The sequence below is a fragment of the Haliotis rufescens genome, unplaced genomic scaffold (genome assembly GCF_023055435.1).
Source record: "Haliotis rufescens isolate VD_foot unplaced genomic scaffold, xgHalRufe1.0.p SCAF_7, whole genome shotgun sequence".
Lineage (NCBI taxonomy): Eukaryota > Metazoa > Mollusca > Gastropoda > Lepetellida > Haliotidae > Haliotis > Haliotis rufescens.
In genome coordinates, this window is record NW_025964361.1 from 35,816,661 (window position 1) to 35,836,067 (window position 19,407).

The 19,407-nt window shown below is 37.1% G+C and overlaps 1 protein-coding gene across 3 annotated transcripts in view; it reads right to left on the reverse strand.

The window, feature by feature from the left end:
* Positions 1-19,407, reverse strand: part of LOC124115028 (WD repeat-containing protein on Y chromosome-like) — a 52,203-nt gene that overhangs the window by 18,462 nt on the left and 14,334 nt on the right. For all 3 annotated transcript variants that reach the window (XM_046475831.2, XM_046475832.2, XM_046475833.2), the window contains 8 exons: positions 8,706-8,846; positions 6,527-6,760; positions 5,033-5,092; positions 4,472-4,560; positions 4,007-4,099; positions 3,477-3,569; positions 2,184-2,304; positions 801-870 (listed from right to left, as the gene is read on the reverse strand). In XM_046475831.2, coding sequence (XP_046331787.2) covers positions 801-870; positions 2,184-2,304; positions 3,477-3,569; positions 4,007-4,099; positions 4,472-4,560; positions 5,033-5,092; positions 6,527-6,760; positions 8,706-8,846 — 901 coding nt within the window. The remainder of the gene's footprint in view (positions 1-800; positions 871-2,183; positions 2,305-3,476; positions 3,570-4,006; positions 4,100-4,471; positions 4,561-5,032; positions 5,093-6,526; positions 6,761-8,705; positions 8,847-19,407) is intronic.

Genomic DNA, 19,407 nt, shown 5'->3' on the forward strand with positions numbered 1-19,407 from the left:
CAACTTAAATTATTAAAACATTAGATGATTTACATTTGTTGTGAGAGAGCCAGCAGCAGAGAACAAAACAGTTTTGATAATAGCTACGAGGAACGTATATGCCCCTTATACAATGCTGAGTTTCTGCGTAAATATTTGTCACATACTCAAGAAAAGAGTGAGTGAGTGAGTTGGGTTTAACGCTGCTTTTAACAGTATTCCAGTTATGTCACGGCGTGTCAGCTTGATGTGGGAGGAAAGCCAGAAGTGATAAAGGTCTCAGACGATTACCACTTCGGTGAAACCCACGAACATGGGTATGGTGCTGACAAACCTAGAAACATAATCGGGGCGAACTGGGATTCGAACCCACAATCATAGGTTTCTGGTGTGCCCAAGGGACGCAACTCTGCACAGCGAATTGCGTCGCATGAGACGACTGGGCCAACCGTGCCCCCAACAAGAAAAGAAGACTGTCATTTCAGGCTTACTACAGGATGCTTATAAAGGTTGCTTACAGATTGTTCTAATAGTAGGTCAGAGGGCACTTACAAGAGCCGAATACAGCAAATACCAAATATCAAATTAGAAAACCTACTCCAACCTTGCATTTACCTGATGGAAATTTTTCATTAACTTCTTTACATATGAATTACCTCCCATTCCAACATCACCTCAGTGAGTTCCCAATCATTATTTATTTAACACTGAATAAATCTTTACCTTTCACTAACTCATACATGTTAACAATCTCAATGCATCAGATATGTGTGCTGTAGTGAGCAGTGGATGTATGACCCAACCACTCAGGTACTACTTACCTATGACTAATGCTGTGTTTGCATGGTTGGAACATGAGATCACCTGACCAATGTCATGATAGTACTTCAGCTGGAGAAGAAAGGAAGTTCATGACATATGTGATAACTGCTTCATTTAAGTATAACTTAATAATAGTACTAATACACTCCTCAAAAATAAATTAAGCAACAGAAATTGTACCTAATGTGCAAGTTAAAACTTTCATGTGGTTCATGCGAGGACAGATAAACAATTTCAGAGATTTATTCAGACTTGCTCAAAGGCCAATATTCAATCCCAAGCCTGCAGGTTATGTCAGTAAATATTTCCAAATTGGAATGCAAAAATCTTAATTCATATTATAACTGTTATGACTTTGCATTGACAACAGGACCAATAAAGCAAGAAACTTTAATGCTTTGTTTTACATTGTTGTAGTGAACATGTTGAATGCAATGCTAAAATACAACGTTAAAATACCTCTGAATTAAAGAAAAAAAACTCAAACAGATCCCTATTTTGAACAAAATATAAATAATTTCCTAACAAGCCTGCCACTGGCACCTAGTTCTGAATCCTTGATAAATCCTTGTATTGTATTCCAGCCCAAAGTATCTTGTATGGCCATCTGACAATGGCTGGCTGTTGTGAGATCAGTGTGACAGTTTGCATTGTTTGCATTGTACTCTGGTACTAAAGTATCTCGTAGCTCACCTGAATATGTCGTTAACAATTCAAAAACATTACAGCCACGGAACAAAAGTTTCTGTCAGCATTTATATATCTAAAATATTTTCTGCATTAATACAAAAAAATAACACTTACTTCTAAAAAGTGAACAACAAAGGATATCATAAGGAGAGTCTGTCAATTTCAAAGGAGAAGATGTTTACAAAAGGCATATGCACCTTGAGAATTTTAGATGAATGTCAAAGCAAGGTCAAAATTTAAAATATTGACAAAAAACAAAACTTATGTTGAAGCCAATAACTAGCTAAATGTATACCGAATTTCATCAGATTTTGTACAAAAATGGCCAAGCAATGGCCCATAAATGTTTTTTTCAATAAGCCTACCATGGAATTTGTTATTAAATAAAAAGAAACAACAATATCGGTTTTGAAACATTTACAGCAATAAACACGATTGTCACTGACCCACTTTTACAAATATGGAAACATCATAGGACAAACCATATAACGTCACTATTGAACGTGACGTCTCCTATCCGTATCCTATGACGTCACCTAACAACGGGCGTGATATTGGCCCGTCGTAAAGCAATATGAGGGCATTATCAAGTTTAAGTGGCCTGCTCATTTCTGATAACATGCAGGCGGTTTAATGATAATTCTATCCATTTTAGCTATAATCACACATACAGAAGGTGCTCATCAGCTCACCTGCTGCACCCAGTCTCCATGAACCTGCCATCTGATGAACTGGACATTGGGGCCACTCGCCACAGAGTCTAGGCTGATGCTGGCAATGAAGCCATCATGTCGTGGCATCTTCTTCCATGTCCTGGGGTGGGGGGACAGACAGACATGCATGTAATATCACACAGCAGTTAGTCAGTGGAAGTGAGAAATATGACCTGCCTAACATGGGCGATATAAACTACTGTTTCCTGATTGGCTGAAAACAGAGTGGGCAGGGTGTGTGTTACATAGTTCCACTGATTGATCTCAACGATTTTGTTTCATATACAGTTATTTTATGCTGATGATTAAGAAAGCAGTCTGTGAAGTTATTACTGACTTATTACTAATAAATATTGACTTTAATATTATTTTGCATTTATGGAGGTATAAAAGTAATCACCCATAAGCACACTTTTGGGGAATAAACTACACTACTCACACTTACAGTGTACACACTGGTTTTTACGTTAACACACTCATAAAATCAAAAGTCACCATCAATTCTGAGGCTGAAAACAGTAATAGTCTTGGTTCTCAAGCACCGCCTGCATTATCATAAAGTCTGACGCACGTTTCGTTTTGATTTGCATTTCTAAAAAAATTTAAAATCTTAAAATACTTAAAAACTATGCTATCTAGCACGCAATTTCTTCCCTTTCCATGTGCACTGCTTTACTGCACATTATGGTCATGGCTGCAATAGGAGTTTGTCTCCTTGTTTATGTATGGAGCCTCTTTCCCAGATTGATGGTACACAACTGTTTAGTTGGTTACATACTAGTTTCAACAAGCAAAAAAATAGAAACCACCACCTGCCCCCACTATATTTTCAAAAGTCATTGCCTGAGAACCAATTCCTTTAATGCTTTTAGCCTAAAATAACATGAGCTCTAGATCAAGGATAGATTTCTACCTAATTGCCAAACTTATTCCTAGAAACTTAAAAGATTCAGAATTCTATACAGTCACCTCTTGATAAAACAAATTCCAAATCTGAAAATTTGGTTTATTGAATCTTATCAGCTAGTTTGTTATTCAGCATAGCAGTGTAAAATACCAATAAAGGTGGATCAGAAAATAGGTATGTTATAGATGAGACTATATTCAGCTGTGTCATATCCTGCTTAAGCTTAGGAGATAACTGGATGTAGTCAAGCCTTGTTGAGGAGTAGAACTGGGTTTCTACTATGCTTTCAATCATTCAATCCAACATATCATATATAGTCAGAGTTGACTGTATTGTAACTCTGGGGAAATGTGAGGGGTCCTTACCTGAGACATTCACCAGCTGATTTGATGACCAGAATGTTGACACACCCCTGACTGTCTCCATACAGGATGAGACACTCATCGTACCCTGTAGAGCTGTACACAAAGAAATCAATCATGAAACAATAAGGGACTGGTCATTTATAATAGGGGTGGTGGGGCAGAGGGATTTGGGGGAGGGTCATGAAAAGAATCTATTTTTTTAAATAATATTAACCATTTTGTCTTTTAGGGTAGTGTCATGAAACAAATGTACAATAATATTGGGTTATCCAAAAATATGTAAAGCATTAGGGGAGGGTCATTATTTAAGTACATTAGTGCATCAAAAATCTCTGACCCACCCACCCCTGTAATACTTGATCGGACTCTAACATGTGCCTTTACTGTAGATGGAGAATAGTAAATTATGCTGATAAATCAACTTGAAATAAAACAACCTTGACCATGGTTACTATTGCTTATATAATTTACATACAGATCACATGAACATAAATACAACACAGCAAAATGTGCAGGTAAAAAGCACTCACCTGTAATCTAACTTTAATGGCACTGTTTCTAGACCACTGACTTGGCAGTAGGGCTCGAATGATGACAATTCAAAGAACTGGATTTCTCGGTCACTAGAACAAAATATAAAGTTTTGCATTTTCAACAAGTATTAATCAATCTACTGAAGTAGAGTAACAAAAGAACACTATCCTATCATGAAGATATCATATTATTTGTACATTACAAGGTCCATCATATCCCAAATCATTGCACAAATAATGTTTTCATTTCCCAAACATTATTTAATCAATTAATTAATCTCCTGCAGTAAAGTAATGAAACAAACATAACACTGTGAAGTCGTGAGCATATTTTATTATTTGTACATAACTAGTTCCCTTATTAATCACTGATATCAGTCAAATTTGACTTTTGCCATGTTTATTGGCAGGCACCAATCAAAGTAGATAACTTTACACAGAAGAAGTGTCATGACTACTAACCCTGTTCCGACAATGAATTTGTTGAAATGGGGCATGATGACAAAATCTGTTATCCATTTTGGCTTCTGTCGGTTGTTCTGTTCCGAGTTCTTGCAAATAAAAAAGAAATATACATTATGAGGGGTTATATATTTAAGGGCAGATACATCTGTGCTTAAAAGAAATGAGATATATCTCTCGTGCTTAAAAGAAATTACATATTTACATCTTGAAGGAGAATATTGATAGAATTATTTGTGAATTATGTTTATTCACTCAAAAATTCCATTTTAAATCATCTCAGACTAAAATAAATTTATAAGATTCCTTTTTGTTTGTGTATATAACAACAAATATTTAGTATGGAGAAAAATGACAAAAAGTACTTATGATGTCAAGCTTTCTGGGAAATTAGAGTGAATTCTTCTTGGTATATTTGGGGCAAAATAGAAGCGAGATTTGTTTCATGAAAGAAGGTGGATGATATGGCAAACAATTAGTACATTCAATGTGGACTAATCAGCAGGAGGATGTTCTCATCGTACCAAGTGATGGCTGCATAGAACTATCACTCTCACTCACCACAACACTTCTTGTTCTTCGAATGTCGGCATTTGTGTTCCAGAAGGAGACAATACCATCCTGAAAATGCAAAAAGACATCTCAATCTGCACTGTAGGGCTTGGACGGATAACTCGGGTACCCGGGTCGGGTGGGTACTGAGTAGGACCTGGGTACCCATAGGACTACCCGGACCTGTGGTTAGTCACATGATATATTGTGTAATGACAAAAATTATCTAGAACTATATGGTTCGACTACAAGTCACTAATGTTCGCATTAATTTCTGACCAAGCACCCATTCCTTCTGACTTTTAATATGGTTGAATAAAGATATAACTTAAGTCAACTTCAGTGTATGCATGACCAGATCGTTTAATACATGTATCTAAATACGTTTTGCAAGTGCTATAGTAAAACAAATTCCCAATCGGACATTTTGTATCTCTTGAGACCTACAGTGGGTACCCGGGTAGTAAATTCGGACTCGTCCCAGCCCTACTGCACAGTAACCATGGTAACAATTTTATGAAAAATAATATTTGTTGCAGCTACCCATTACTTGATAGTAAATTCGGACTCGTCCCAGCCCTACTGCACAGTAACCATGGTAACAATTTTATGAAAAATAATATTTGTTGCAGCTACCCATTACTTGATACAGTGTAAAGTATGCAAGGTCACAATTCTTGAAGGCAAACAAGACACACAGTACATGAGGAACCAGTTCACTTGCACTTGCAGCAGATTAATTTACAGTTCATATCAAACAAAGCAGAAGATATCATCCAAAATCTGAGTTCTCTACATGCAAATAATGCATACAAGTTCTTTAACAAGTTTCTTTATGACCTTGAAATATTTCATTGACCTTTCACAAATGTTTCATGATTTGCCATACAAACAATTTTTACTTTTGCTTGAATGTTGTCATGATGTCAAAACTGTTGGAAGTCCTGGTCATTGCTAATAAGAGGAATCTGTTAACTTCATTATTGATAATTTTGACTTTTATTTAAATGTTGTCAAACTTACTAACTAATAATAAAAAAAAACGTCCCTGGTAATTAATACAAAAATAATCCTGACATCACCTTACCTGAATACAAGGAACAGAAATTCCATCTGAGGTATGTGTTAACTTAATCTGCTAACTTACGTATAAACTATTTCAATTTGTACTTAAAACGTGTCTTGAATATTGTGAGTGAGTGAGTATGGTTTTTCGCCGATTTTAGCAATATTCCAGCAATATCACGGCAGGGGACACCAGAAATGGTCTTCAAACATCGAACCCGGGTCTTCGGTGTGACATCAAATGCTTTAACCACTAGGCTACCCCACTGCCCCTGTAATGAATCATAAACAAAGAGCCAAGGGCCATGTTCCACAAGCGATCTAGCACTACGACTGTCATAAGTAAGTGTTCAAAGAATGGAAGTTACGATCGACTAAGTGCTAAGATTGCTTTGTGGAAAGAGGCACTGGTAATTAATAAAGAAATACATCTCTTACCTGACTGCACGCTACAAAAGTTCCATCTGAGGTATCTGTTATCTTCAAGATGGGGTCTCGATGGGGAATGTTTTCAATCTTGGCAGGGAGGTGGAAGGACACCTCTTTGGTTCGGTGGTAGGAGTCTTCCTTCTCCGCATACTCCAACTGCATGTACGTACAGAACTCATCCCACGTGATCGAACCCTCCGATGACCAGTCGATCTTCATAAACAGTGCATCTATTTGTTGTTCCTGAATAGGCAATACATAGATATTGATATACCATGTCTTTTGTTTTGTTGTTGTAAAATGCAGAACTCAGCAATATGCCAGTTATTGGATCACGGCTTGTGAATAATTGAGGCTGGACTGAACGAAGCAGTGATTGATATAATGAGCAACTATCCACTCTGTCAGGGTTCGATTACATGCAAAACTCAACCAAGTCACTAGGGATATATAATGAGTTACATTTTTTAGTCATGTTCATAAGAGGGTTGAAAAGGATTTTACCAGCTAAATGAACTTACATCACAAATTGCTATTGACATGGAACAAACAGATCATTAAGAGTTGGCAAGTTACAAATCTTAATGCTGGAATGTGTCCTGTGTACAGCACACAGGTCACAAAGCAGGCAAAGTTAAGCAACAGTGGTCACAGAGAATGGTTTGATGGGTGACCTTCTGCAGCAGCTTGGCTGCTGAGAGTTTCTAGGGTTTCAGTCCTGGCCCACACTGAAGCACATGTGGCACATGTGGTGTCTCCTTGGGCAAGTGAAATCATTTGAAATATGCCCTGTTCAGCCAGCAGTGAATGGGTACCCAAAAGGTTTTGGTTTGGTTTGTTGTTTAACGCCGCACTCATCAATATTCCAGCAATATGATGGCAGTCTGTAAATAATCGAGTCTGGACCAGACAATCCAGTGATTGATATCATGAGCATCGATCCACGCTTTTGGGATCGATGACATGTATCAGCCAAGTCAGCAACCCTGACCACCCGATCGGGTACCCATTAGGATGAGATGATTATGTGACTGTTAACTTTCTAGCGCCTCATACATCCTAGGGAGCTGATGTGACAGATTTTGCATGGTAATTCAGATGGCAAACATGTTCCATTTGAGACACGACAAGTAAGTATGTGAAGTCCCATCAATCAGCATGATGTCGTCTAGACACAGCTACTCTAAATATTCATTTTATACAGTAGCAATATAAATGTGAAACAAAGATTGAACATGTAGCTTGTCTTGTACAAGATTGATAACATCAGTGTAATTAATCACTCTGCTCTCTTGAAATTTATGAAAACATATTTCAAGTAAGTTCAATAACATGCTAAAGACATGCAGTTCCAGCTGTCATTGATCATGCTGAAGAAGTTAATTAATTGCATGCCTAGCATATTGGTGAATGATTATCTATTAATGCCAATGCATAGTCAATACCCAAACCAATATGGCTTGATTAACTACACCATGTAATGTCAACCAGCATTCTCTGATAGATATGGAATAACTTCTTTGAGAGGCTGATTTAGAAGTTGGAGTACTAAGTAAGGATAAGATCTATGGATGAATACAATTAGGAGTGACATTTCAGTGTAGGTTCTAACACCGTTATCAAGCAAGTGATGTACAGAGTATGGTTTGACAAGTATATACACAGGTAGGAGGCAGTGTTTATACAGTACACGATACATTTTCTTTTTGTAGCGATACGAGACGATACACTTCCTAAAAAAAATTATTTACTACTACAAAAGCTGCTACTAACATGTGTCTACAGATAGCTTTTCCCTTTTACACCTGCTCTACAATATTAATATTTGCGTATCACGATATGTATCGTGACCTATGTAACGTTATATGTATCGTATCGTGACCTTGCTGTGTCATTTCACCACTATTACAATTCATATTCAACTTCTACCAACATTCAAAGTAAGGCTCTATTCTAAAATACAGGAGGGTGAGTGAGTGAGTGAGTGAGTGAGTGAGTGAGTGAGTGAGTGAGTGAGTGAGTGAGTGAGTGAGTGAGTGAGTGAGTTGGGTTTAACACCACTTTGAACAGTATTCCAGATATATCGCGGTGTGTCAGCTAAATGTGTGAGGAAAACCTGAAGTGATGCAGGTCTTAGACGTTTACCACTCTGTGAAAAAAAGACAGGAGATATGACCAGAATACGCACCCTGTTTGCTGTGAGCGCCAACTGACTTTTCAGTAGTTCCTTGAACTCGTCCAGCTCTAGACATCCTGTTCGGTTCACATCAGCCAGCTGAAACGCCCTCTTCAATTCTTCAAGTGTGTCAATGTTAATCTTTTCTTCTATCTAAAATGAAAAACAATCACAATTACAATAATATCTATATGATAAATATGTTACCAAATCATAAATATTTGTTGGATCATATTTTTAGTGAGAATTTGTTCATTGTTGAATATGTTGAAAGGACAAATTCCTCCTTAAATAAAATAGTCCTTTTCCCGGTCTGCAACATCTCCTGCAACTGTAACTGTTGCTAATCACATGATGCAGGACATGCTTTCCTTGTAACATGGCCTCAATAAGGTAGCATAGACATCACAACCCATCTACTCACTGTTTGACACTAATTCTCTGTCAGTAACCAACTGATAATTGATGGACGTAGATTTTTCACCATGATATTCTCGACGATGAGTTTGACAGTAGCCATTTTGTCCTTTGGTGTGGCCTGTCATGTGATCACCAAACGAAGTCGAAAATGCAGTATTAGTAGAGGACAATGTGACTGTTGCTCATGCCTCATTCAGAAATATGCTAGCTATATGACAGTGGTCTGCAAATAAAAGAGTGTGGACCAGACAATCCACTGATTGACATCATTACCATCGATCTATGCAATTGGGATATGATGACATTCATCAACCAAGTCAGCGAGCCTGACCACCCAATCTCGTTAATCGCCTCTTACAACAAACATAGCCGCCTTTTACGCCAAGCATGGGTTGTTGAAGACCTATTCTATAGCCAAATGTTTTATGCGGCGCAATGTTTTAGGCAGCAAGAAAGGACAATGTGACTGATTTTAAGGTCTTCAATGTTTCTGATGCTCAATGGCTGGGAAATGGTGTCTTGTTGTGACATAAGGTTAGTATAACATCAAAGGATATTTCTTAAAGAACATTGTTGTAATGTAATTCATTTTGTATTGAGTCAATCCTTCAAAGTAGCACAATGGTCTCTTTAGCCAGTTCATTGAAGAAGATGAAAGTTGATTTAAAGCATAATATATTTCCTGTCCTTGTCTGTAAGGAACATTTCATTACCAGGATTGTCTTCTCATTACATGACAATCCATATTTTCTTTCACAGATTTTTTTACAGAAAACAGCAGTGTTATAGGGGCATATTTTTGATAAACTATGATAAAAAACGTCTTAGGTTCAGCGATGTTTGAAGTGAAATGTTTGCTCACTCGTGCTCGATCTCTGAATATGTTTTTAACTGCTTGTGTGTGGCCTTAATAAGCATCACACTTTGTCAATTTCCTGAGTTTCAGGGCACTTCATACGGAATATATTGTAATGAAATCGCTTTGTCAAGTCTTACCAGTGTACATATGTTAATGGTTGAAGGTAATATAGAGATAAATCCACACTAACACTACAGTCCACCAACACATCACCAACACAGGTAATTGCCAATCCTTGATTGCTGATAATGATAATCATCGGTAAAACCATTACAGAAAACTTGAGACATAGGACAGCTGAAGGGTCAGGTTACCTGCAGGTACCCAATTACAGGCCTGGCTACACAAGATAACCACCAGGTAATCAGCCTGGAATAATCACTTGGAAACAAGGTAGAATAATACTCAAACTCCAGTGCTTTTCAATGCAAAACTGTCTCATAAAGATTCAAGCAAACAATAAACTTTAAAAAAACCTGCAACCACAATTGTTATTTGCTGTGTAATATTCTTAAAACATACCATATATATCACTCATTAGTTGATAGGGATATTCTGAGTGCAGGACCTCAATGTGTGTGATTGGCTGCTTGGAGACCAAGAAGATGGTGTCATACAAATAGTATCCCAAATTGCCATGCGAATGGAGCATGTTGAGCTTCATTTAAAGTTAACAAGAGTTTGCCACTAACTAACTAACTTTGTTGAGCGGGGGATAATAAAAGTAAGTACACAATCTGAGTACACCAACTGCTGTCCTTATGTAAGAGTATGAAACATCCCAGTATCGCTGTCAAATGTTGAGTAGTACGGGTATATTAAGAAAAAAAGAATAAAATCTAACTAATAACATATGAAAACTTACAATGTAAAATTTTTACAAGGACTCGAACATACTAAAGCAAATGACAAGGCTATATTTGTCAACAGAATTTAACTCCTGGGGATTAAAAAATCTGTTGACTCTTTCTCAAGTCTCAGCTCATGATACCGTATTCGACGTAATAAGCGCCCAGGGCGCTCTCAAAATAAGAAATAGGGGGCTCTTATTAGAATGTTAATTTGGTGAAAAAAACAGAGTTGAAAGATAAATTTCGTGGTTTATGCCGACAGCCTGAAATGTTTATGTACGACAGATATATTTTTCCAGAATTAAATGCCCATAATTAAGGGTGCATAAAACATACGAGTGCATATTATACAGGAATAAATAAGTCTTGTGTACATTGATCACTCGGAAGGGGATCTGATTGGGATTGTTCATTAGCCGATATCTTAGCAAATGTCGCCGTGGGCGCTTATTAGAGCGGGGCACTTATTACATCGAATACGGTAATGTGTAGATTATTGTTTACCCTGTGTATGTTACAGTAGAACACGGATATTAGGAACTACAAGGGACACGAGAAATCAGTTCGTTATGTACGCTGTTCGTTATACAACAATGTATACATTTTCGTAAATGGAATATGATAATATAGAGGAGATATATCAGGGATTTCGTAACAGTTCGTTATATCCGTTTCTTCACTTCATCCATGTTATATCCATGTTCTACTTACCTTGTTTCTTAACCTCAGAATAAACTACTTTCCTCTTCAATAAGATTGCTTCCTTAATCCAGAATATTCCAAATACACATGATTCATTAACGTAATAAATGATGGTCCAGAACAAAGATTGAACAACAAGTATTTAAAATACACATCTATTTCCTATTTTGCTATTCAAGAAGGAATGTATTATGCCCATTGGTTGTCAGTACTGAAATAAATTGCTAATCATGCTAATGGTACAGTGTTTCTGTAAAACAGGAAAGGAACTTAAAAATTTCTAAAAGTACTTTGCATTCATGAGATCCAAGATTTTCTCAAGTGTATCAGTGGTGAATTTTGTGCATACTTGAAGACAGTTCACTTAATAAATGGGTATGTTCAAAACAGTACACACAGTATAATTACACATTAAGTAGTGACTGAGTGAGCTAAATTTAATGTCAGCCTTGTTTCAGCCATATATTGAGTGAGTGAGTGAGTATGTTTTTACTCCGCTTTTAGAAATATTCCCGCAATATCACGGCGGGGAACACCAGAAATAGGCTTCACACATTGTACCCATGTCAGGAATTGAACCCGGTTCTTCGGCATGACGAGCGAACGCTTTAACCACTAGGCTACCTCACCGCCCCCCTATATATTAAGTACAAATGATGCAACATGCATCTTGCTCTTCACTGTCAGACTTTTGGAATGACAATCAGTCGATGTCCAAGAAGACGAACTGATCTGAAACCCTGGGTTTTAGCCACAAGACCAAAGCCAAAGTCAAGTAAAATTCTAGTGAGCTCAGGTAAAATAGTCTACATAATAGCACTAAAGTCTACTGAAATAATGCCAAGATTCAAGTCAGGCTAGTAGATTCAAAATAAAATAGCACTAAAGTCTACTGAAATAATGCCAAGATTCAAGTCAGGCTAGTAGATTCAAAATAAAATAGCACTAAAGTCTACTGAAATAATGCCAAGATTCAAGTCAGGCTAGTAGATTCAAAATATAATAGCACTAAAGTCTACTGAAATAATGCCAAGATTCAAGTCAGGCTTGATTCAAAAGTTCTTGGCACAGACTCAGTCTTAAACATACATACAATACTGGCATACTGAACAATGAGATGTGTCTTGCAACAATGAGTTTAACCGCTAAGTATTTGACTAATTTCTTGTGCAAGGTGCCTGTATCATGTTCCAATCAAGTGTGATAATATCATGACGTGTAATACGATCAACATACAGTGGAGTCCTGAAGTCCTCGCCGGTACCGCGCAGAGAGGGCATTTCCAATTAACCGCAGACAACCGAGATCGGACTTCTCAGAATATAAAGATGCTGCTGATTCCATTATGAGATACTTTCACATCTGAGTAATTTCCAACCGTGTGATAACTCCAAATAATCTTCCTAAGTCAGTAAGTCATTTACATATCGACAACATACAACAAAACATGCATATTTTATCATTTAATTAGACAGTGTCATCTCTCGTGTGATAATTTTAATTATTCAGACACTGCAGTGAAAGATATCAAATGTCTTTGTTTCTTACACTTTCAAACATTGCCAGCGTTCTTGTCTTTTATTTATGTGTAGAACAATAAACATGATAAACAGGATAAAATAACAATCACAAAATAACCAGAAAACTTACAAGCGAGCATGACCAGAAACGATCAAAGCCCGTAGAACAAAATCAACCAGTCTAGCCTTACTGTATCTGGCAGGAAGTTGTTTTGGTCAGTCACTTGGTTTAGGTGAAAAAAAATGAATGCTCTAGTGTTTAAACAAGTTTGTAATATGTTTTACAGTAACATATATAGGTCTTTATTTCTGATGAAAAAGCTTTTGTCATCTTGATCAGAAATGTTCAGTGGTCAGAGAATACTTTAAATACATCAATATATCAATTATTATTAAAAGTTAATAGTTAATTATAATTTGTGTAGATCTAGTTTATATCTTTTTATTTTACTAATCCAGCAAACATGCCAAAGTTATAGCAGTAAAGGAAATAAAATTAAATTTAAACAATTTTTTTATGTATATTCTGTCTCCAGTTAGTCGAATCAATAAATCAAAAATAGTATCTGCTAAATCTACAGACTTTATTAAATCCACAGACCACGTATCAACAGTCCTGCTACCCACCTATCTTAGAAATAATAACAGCATGGCAGATACAAATATCAATAAAATTTGTTTACCTAAATATCAAAATCTGACAAGGTGCATGGTGAACTTGGGCCTCATTTCAACCAAGTTTATTACTTTCCTATCAAAACACTTCCCGATATAACATGTATGACGACCCTTGAAGATCCAGGTTAGGATTGGTCTTCAGCAACCCATGCTTGTCATAAGAGGCGACTATGCTGGTTGTAAGAGACGACTATCAGGATCGGGTGGTCAGACTCGCTGACTTGGTTGATGCATGTCATCGTATCCAAATTGCGTGGATCGATGCTCATAATGTTAATCACTGGATTGTCTGGTCCAGACTCGATTATTTACAGACCGCTGTCATATAGCTGGAAGATTGTCAAGTGCAGCGTTAAACAAACAAACAAACAAACAAACATAACACATGACAAGTTGACAACTGACTCATTCTGTTAGGTAAGCATTGATTGCTTTAAACATGTAAAATACGTCCAAAACAGCACTCAAAATCCAGTTAAGGGGCCACCATGCCAGGGATTTGCCAGGTGAAATATACAAACAAGAAAGCAATGAAACTCCTGTGTTATACATGTTAAATCACCTGGATCGGAACACTGACACTAGAGAACAGTGTACTAAGACACTCTACTTCACTTGGCTTCCACAACTCACTGTGAGGATCTATACAGTATTATTTATATCATACCAGGTCTCACGGGTGTAGAAGGCTATACTGACAGCTTATATTTGGATTGAGGGTATAATTTACAATATGTGCCACACCAATGGAAACTAAAACAGTAGCAATAAACATTACTAGTGAGTCAGTCAGAAAGGTTTTATGCATTTTTAGGCCATTGAAAAAATATTTCTCATCAAATTCAATTGCAGATCTTTAAAATGGCAAGGTGACATTTGTTGAAGGTATATTCCAAGCAAGGTCGGATCCAGCATTCTTAAAAGTGTGGGCTCCAAAATATCCAAATCTTCTACAGTGTACCTTATAGGCCTGGATATTGGAGGGCCCTCTCTGATACGATACATATTGCAATACCCAAAAAACAAATTGCAATACGTATTGACACATGAGGACTGGTATGTGATGACCTGTATGACCTTTCCTTTTCACAACCAGGTGGAGCAGTTCTACCAAATATACACATCATATCTATTACTTCTTAAGTGCACTCAGGTCTTACCTATAGGAACATTAATAAACATGACCCACCCTTGCTGCCCCTTTAAAACTGAGTATCCACAACGAATATTGAAACTAGATTCATCACACAGTCAACAATGGCTGTTAAGGTGAAAGCACTTCTTGATCTGATTTATGTCTGACATTTATGATGTACAGGTCGAATTCTGTCAAAGCTTATGACCTTGGATCACAACCTTTTGTCGGAGCTGGCCATAAAATGGTTCTTGGAAACACATCAACAGCTAATGTACACAAGGCTAAGCTATAAATGTGGTACATTTGATATATAGAAATGCAACAGCTCTTCCATTACTATATGTACAGGCAAACATCTGGCCCTAAATAAGCAATCCTTGCAAGTTTGATATTTGTCATTCACAACTCACTCGGTCTGCTTATTTGATTTTAATATTACAGTATGTGTATCTATCAATGTAGCAGGTTGGTTGGTTGGTTTGTTGTTTAACGCCGCGCTCAGCAATATTCCAGCTATATGACGGCGGTCTTTGAATAATCGAATCTGGACCAGACAATCCAGTGATAAATATCATGAGCATCGAAGTAAAAAGAATATTTAAAAAATATCCACAATCATCAGTTCACAACTAGACTGATCTGCATATTAAGTTTCATCAAGAAATATTCAATGGTTTTGAAGTTCTGCTCCAGAAACAGAAAATGGATGGACAGACGGACAGGCAGGCTGATTGTAATATCCCCCCCCTTTGTGATAATTTGCAGAACAAATGGAGTAGTCATTATCAATATTTCTTGCTGCACATAGTAACCTACCTTAAACAGATATTATTCAATATAATAAATTCATGAAGTATAACTGTAACAGAATCTACCTCCGCTGTGTCGCTGAACTTGCATGGTTTGAAGATTCCTCCAAAATGTATGGGCATCCTACTTGTTCCCTGGCCTGAGAACAAAGTAGCTCCAGGACTTGGCATTGATGAGGACAACTTGGCACTGTGCAGTACATGCTGGGATGACAGTGAACTGCCAGATTTAGGTCTGATGGAGGTCAACGACTCATCAATTAAAGGCATCCCATCTCCAGTTAAAAATGTGCTCATGCCCACAGTTGTGCTGCTTCTGGAGTCCATCATGAACAGCAAGACTCACGAAACAAGTGGAAATACCACTAAGCTTGCTAAAAAGTGGTGTCCAATGTCACAGACACTTATCCATGTTATCACTGCAGTTTAAGATACTACTAAGATACTACTGACACTTAACAGATCTTGTATCTGGCATAGCAGTTTCACAAATTCTCAGATCGAGGGCCAAAATATTCAAAATGTATCCAGGTTCTACTTTGAGGAACACTCTTTCAATGAAGAAATGAAAACAGAATGAAGTGACCACCCAGAAGAAGACTCCAAAAAGTGAATCATTTCATAACACTGTTCAAAAGTCCTTCAACTTTGAATGACAACACCAAAAGCCATTATGACCAGTTTTAAAAAATAGGACTTCAAACTGACAGGGCATTCAACCAATCCAAACCATGGTGAAGACCATCAATAAGTCACATTTGACATCCACAGTCAAGAGTCAGTAAACTCGGACAGCAGGAACATCCATCTTTTATGCATATTCACACAAAAATTCCAATCCAACATCCCGAGCATTCACCCTGTATTGATCCTTGAGAACCAAGACCCAACTACAGAAATGGTCAGCCACATATTTCAGAATGAACTTTCCATCTGACGTGAAGATGGATAATAAATCCATACGCCCATAAAGACCACCTGGCCCCTCTAGGGACTTGCAACCTCTAACAAGAACCTACAACTGTACACCATGTATTACCTCTTTCCCCTGACGTGGGTCCATTAGGGAGATGCCCATTCTGTAGAATAGGATGGCAAGCACCTGCTTCAGTCATGAACACTCCATTCTAGGATTCATGACACCAATCTTAAACACTTCATTTACCAATCGATCTATCTTCGTATTTAGCAAACACATCTGTATCAAATATATTGTAATCATTGGAAAAGGTGATGAAGACCATTAGACTTTTTGCATATTATTACCTGAGCAAACCCAACTTGATTGCATCCTGCTTCGAAGTGACTTCAAATTTCCGATAATAAAGTATCCCAGGGTTGCCAAGTCATTTGACCCCACCACAAAGGGGATCATCTATCACAGCATGAAAATTGTCAATTCCTCGACACGGTGAGAATAATTGATTGCCGGGTCTCTTGATTCATCAGGATGGCAATTGCCACCTCCCTAATTAACCTCATAATTAGCTTGTTATAGAGTAATGGATTTTGTTACTGATAAGAATAGAGTGCGCTCAACCAGAATATCTATTCGTTATTTACAATTTAACAACACACTGAAGTTGCCAACTATGTGCATTGATTTTCCATGGATACTATTATTTGAAACTGAAATCGTAGTTGAAGGAGTGCAGTGTTTGACGTAAGATGGTTGATTAATACACAGCATTGGGCAGAGATGGTATGTACTTTTACAATACCGATAATTCCATACATCTTACAGTAGACCTGGAACAATGCATAATTGCTGAGTTTTACAGGACGCAAAATAGTGCATCCTATACAAATAAAATATATCTCCAAAACAGATTCCATTCGGCATAAAAGGTAAAAGGCAAAATTGTGGTGAAAATCATATGAATGGAACACTGAAAATCAGTGATGACACCAAGAGTTCGTGAAAAGGGTATTTTAGGCATGTCCTGCCCTACTGGGATACAAAAACGTACAGCTCTTTGAACATGTTGAAACGATAAATTTATCAAAATTATAGATTGCATGTTACATATAACATTTCTTTTCTGGTAGGAAATACTCGAAGTTTTTGGTGTCTGTATTAATCTCAACATTCATCACAGGCTTCTGAGCAAGCACGTTGGTAGTATTCTTTGAAATTAAGTGACCAGCCTGTGACTCCCATATTCATGCTTTGGAACCCCAAAACATATTAAAAGCTTCACCCTAAGGTTTACAGTCTACCATCCAAATGTTGTCTTTTTGTATCATTCACAGTAATTAAGTTTATATATTTCATAAATTTAACTACTATTTCACTACATTTCTGCTTCGACCAAGTGGCTAAAAGCCTAACAAACCCCATACCACCACAATCTCATAGCTAGTATGCAGTGTTTTACGTTAAAAAAATTAAACACATGATTAAAACTAGTTACTGTAGAATGTTCATGAAAAAGATTATCATACCTATCTCTGTATAAACCCTAATCCAAATCTAAAGATCAATCTAGGCTATGGATCAAGACATTCCACTTCTGGCTGGACCAACCAAAGGACCACCACAGTGTTTCCCAGATCAGGCACACCGTGAATCAAAAATGTAAAGTATTATTGATCTTATGAGTACAACATTGTACAAGGTAGTGGGGAAGGACATCAGATATAGCCCTCTGAAAATGTCTAAATCTCAAGTCAAATACATGGCTGCCTTGATATACTGATTCGGTAACCATACACCTTTCAAGAGTTTGATGGTTTGCATTAAAAATGGCAACCGGGGAAGGTAAACCCACAGACATTTGTGTTCACTTGAAACTAATTGAAATACTGAAACCTAATAGTTTTTAAAGGAATTTGATTCATGGCTATTGTAAAACTAGCTGACAAAAAGAAATAACTGACAGCAAAGGGCAAATAACTCTGAATGGAAATGTCAGACTGAGAAATTAACAGCCATAACATAAAAGGTATGATTGGTCATACTAGCTTCTGTTCAGGAATGGTCAACATGAAGTGACTGAGTGATATAGTATAAGCATTTCAGTTACATCACAGCATGTGAGGAAAGCCCAAATTGTCATACGGACCCTGGAACAAATCTATCCAAAAGAGCTAATGCAAGTCCATAATAGTTTGCAAGTCTAGATTACTGCAGTTTCAGGGAACATTAAGAGAGTCCTCAGACTCCTGTTTATTATATTTTATTAAGGTATGTTAGCAACAGTATTTCCCGTAAAATATCTTCATTTCAACGACTAGATGTTTGTCTAGATATTTTCATAGGTTCTTACACACATGGATATGTCTGTCTTAGCAATATTCCAACTAAATATTCATCTTGTAGCATATAGATAATCAAGTCTTGGCCAGGCAATCCAGTGATTGATATAATGAGCAACGGTCGTCATCATTAGGGTACGATCACCAAGCCTAACCATTTGATCCATTTTATTACCTCTTACAACCAGTATAGGTTGCTGATCTAACCCAGAATCCTGGCAAGCAGTCATAAAAAGAACATATCCCTACAGATATGGCTGAATGTGTAAAGCAATCTACCCAATATACATAGTAATGGACAAAAGTTAAATTTCTCCTGCAGTGTGAGAACTATTACTTATATGTAAGCTTACATAAGAAATGACATTTATCTATAATAATAAAGTCATAAAACAAAGAGCCATACAGATTTTACATTTTCAAACCCATTCGTAACAAAAAACATGACTGTAGGAAAATTCTTCATTTGCAGCAAAAAA